A 1,860-nucleotide genomic window follows, 5' to 3' on the forward strand; every position below is an offset into this window, starting at 1 on the left:
GGGCGGGTCGAGCGGCTCGCGTGCCTAACTATGCCTTTTGGGCTTGCGGCGTGGAGGGCCAGTCTCAACCAGCGCGGGGGCAAGACAATTCTCCCTCCCCGTATCCGCCGCCACTTCACTTCCTCCGGTGGATTTGGCTTTCGGCCTTCCGCTCGCCCGAACCACTCTTCTTGCTCGCTCGCGCCGGCCAAGCTCTTGGCCTCTTCCTCCTTTTGCGGTTCTCCCTTTTGGCCGTCGCCCGCCCCGGATCGATGCGCTGCTTCACGGCACCCCCCCGCCGGGCTTTGGTCTTGGCCCTATTCCTGGCACTGGCCATGCTGGGAAGCTCCCTGGCCCTGCCGGCGCCGGCCGACCAGCCGGCCTGCGGCGCCGGGCAATACGCCTCCCCGGGCAGCCCGCCGGTCTGTGCACCCTGCCATGCCTCCTGTCGGAGTTGCTTCGACCGCGAGGACTTCTGCACCTCCTGCCCGATGGATGGGGCGTGGCTGCTGCCGGGGACTGGTGTGTGTGTTTCCGCCTGCCCGGCGGGCCAGTTCATCGGCGTGGCCTTCCCCGGGGCGGTGGCCCCGGCCCCGGGGCAAGTTTGCCTCACCTGCCCTGATGGCTGTGAGGCGTGCTCGAGCCCGGGCGATGCGCCCGCTTGTGTTCTCACACCGGACGGGTCTCTGGACTGTCCGGCGGTGGCGCGGTGCGACCGCTGCGCCGAGGGGCTGCTGCTGCTGGATGGCACGACGTGCGTGGCAAGCTGCCCGGAGTCCGGGTACCTGACCGACTCCGAGGGCAAGTTTGCTCGGGTCCCGGCGTGTGTGGCGTGTGCGCCCCAGTGCACTGCGTGCAATGGGCCCGGGGCCGAGCAGTGCACCGCCGGCCCGGAGGCCCGGCGAAACCACGCCCTCGGTACGCATGCTGGCCCTGGCTGTGCCTGGCCCGGGCTCCTCCCTTTCCCTGGCTCTTCTCCTTCGTCGCACGATCGCTCCGTTCGGGCCGCTGCCTGCCTGCCTGCCTGCCTGTCGACTGACCGCTCGTTCCTTCTTTCTTTCTTTTTTTTTCTTCCCGGCGGGCCAGTCATCGGCTTGAGTGTCATCATTGGGCTGGTGGTGCTGGCCATCCTGATCATCGGCCTGACGCTGGCGATCCTGCGCCGTGCGAATCGCCTTCGGCGGAAGGACCGCCCGGCCCCCTCGCCGCCCTCGTCCCCCTCGATGACCACGGATACCGGCCGGTCCCGGCGTGCCGGGCCGTCGGAGAGCTCCATCCCGATGGATACCCTGCGCCGCTGAGTGGCCGGCCATTGTCGGGTGCCCAGGGCCACCCCCCCCCCCCCTGGCATCGGCGGTGGGCCGGGGGCCCATGCGGCGCGTGCCACGGGCGAGGTGGAAAGAATAAAAGACACGAAGAAACTTCCCCGGTGTGCCGCGCACACATGCACGCATGTCCCGGCCTGGAGGGTGGGGCAGCATTCTCGGCTGCCCCCCAGACGGGAAGGGGCCCCATATTGGGGGACAATGTTTGTTTTTTTCGCTGTTTCCCTTGAACGACCCCTTGTCGGTCAGGCCCTCCCCACAGGGTCGACGCCGGATGTTTTCCCGTATGCGCATCAGCGCGGCCTGGGGCGGGCTGACGATGGCCGGTGCCGGCAACCATGCATCAGGCACCACGGATAAGCTGGGGGGGGGGGGCGGCCTTGTAGCTCCGTTCGCCACGGAGGGCACCGAGCCTGCGGGTAGAATGACGACTTGGCGCGCGGGGGAGCATGTGGCTGGCTGTCGTCGGGGGGCAGAGGTGGGCCGTGACTCGACAGCCACAACAACAACACCACCCCTCGGTTGGACGGGCTCACGGAAAGCCATGGAGCCGGGG

At 68.8% G+C, this 1,860-nt stretch overlaps 1 protein-coding gene across 1 annotated transcript; it reads left to right on the forward strand.

Moving 5' to 3' along the window:
• Window positions 1-103: 103 nt before the first annotated feature.
• On the forward strand, window positions 104-1,319 carry H696_05065 (hypothetical protein). Its single transcript, XM_009498926.1, has 2 exons — window positions 104-897; window positions 1,066-1,319. Exons 1-2 carry the CDS (start codon window positions 252-254, stop codon window positions 1,278-1,280), a joined length of 861 nt encoding a protein of 286 aa, XP_009497201.1. The 5' UTR covers window positions 104-251; the 3' UTR covers window positions 1,281-1,319.
• The last annotated feature ends 541 nt before the right edge of the window (window positions 1,320-1,860 follow it).

Source organism: Fonticula alba, assembly GCF_000388065.1.
Source record: "Fonticula alba strain ATCC 38817 unplaced genomic scaffold supercont2.8, whole genome shotgun sequence".
Taxonomy (NCBI): Eukaryota; order Rotosphaerida; family Fonticulaceae; genus Fonticula; species Fonticula alba.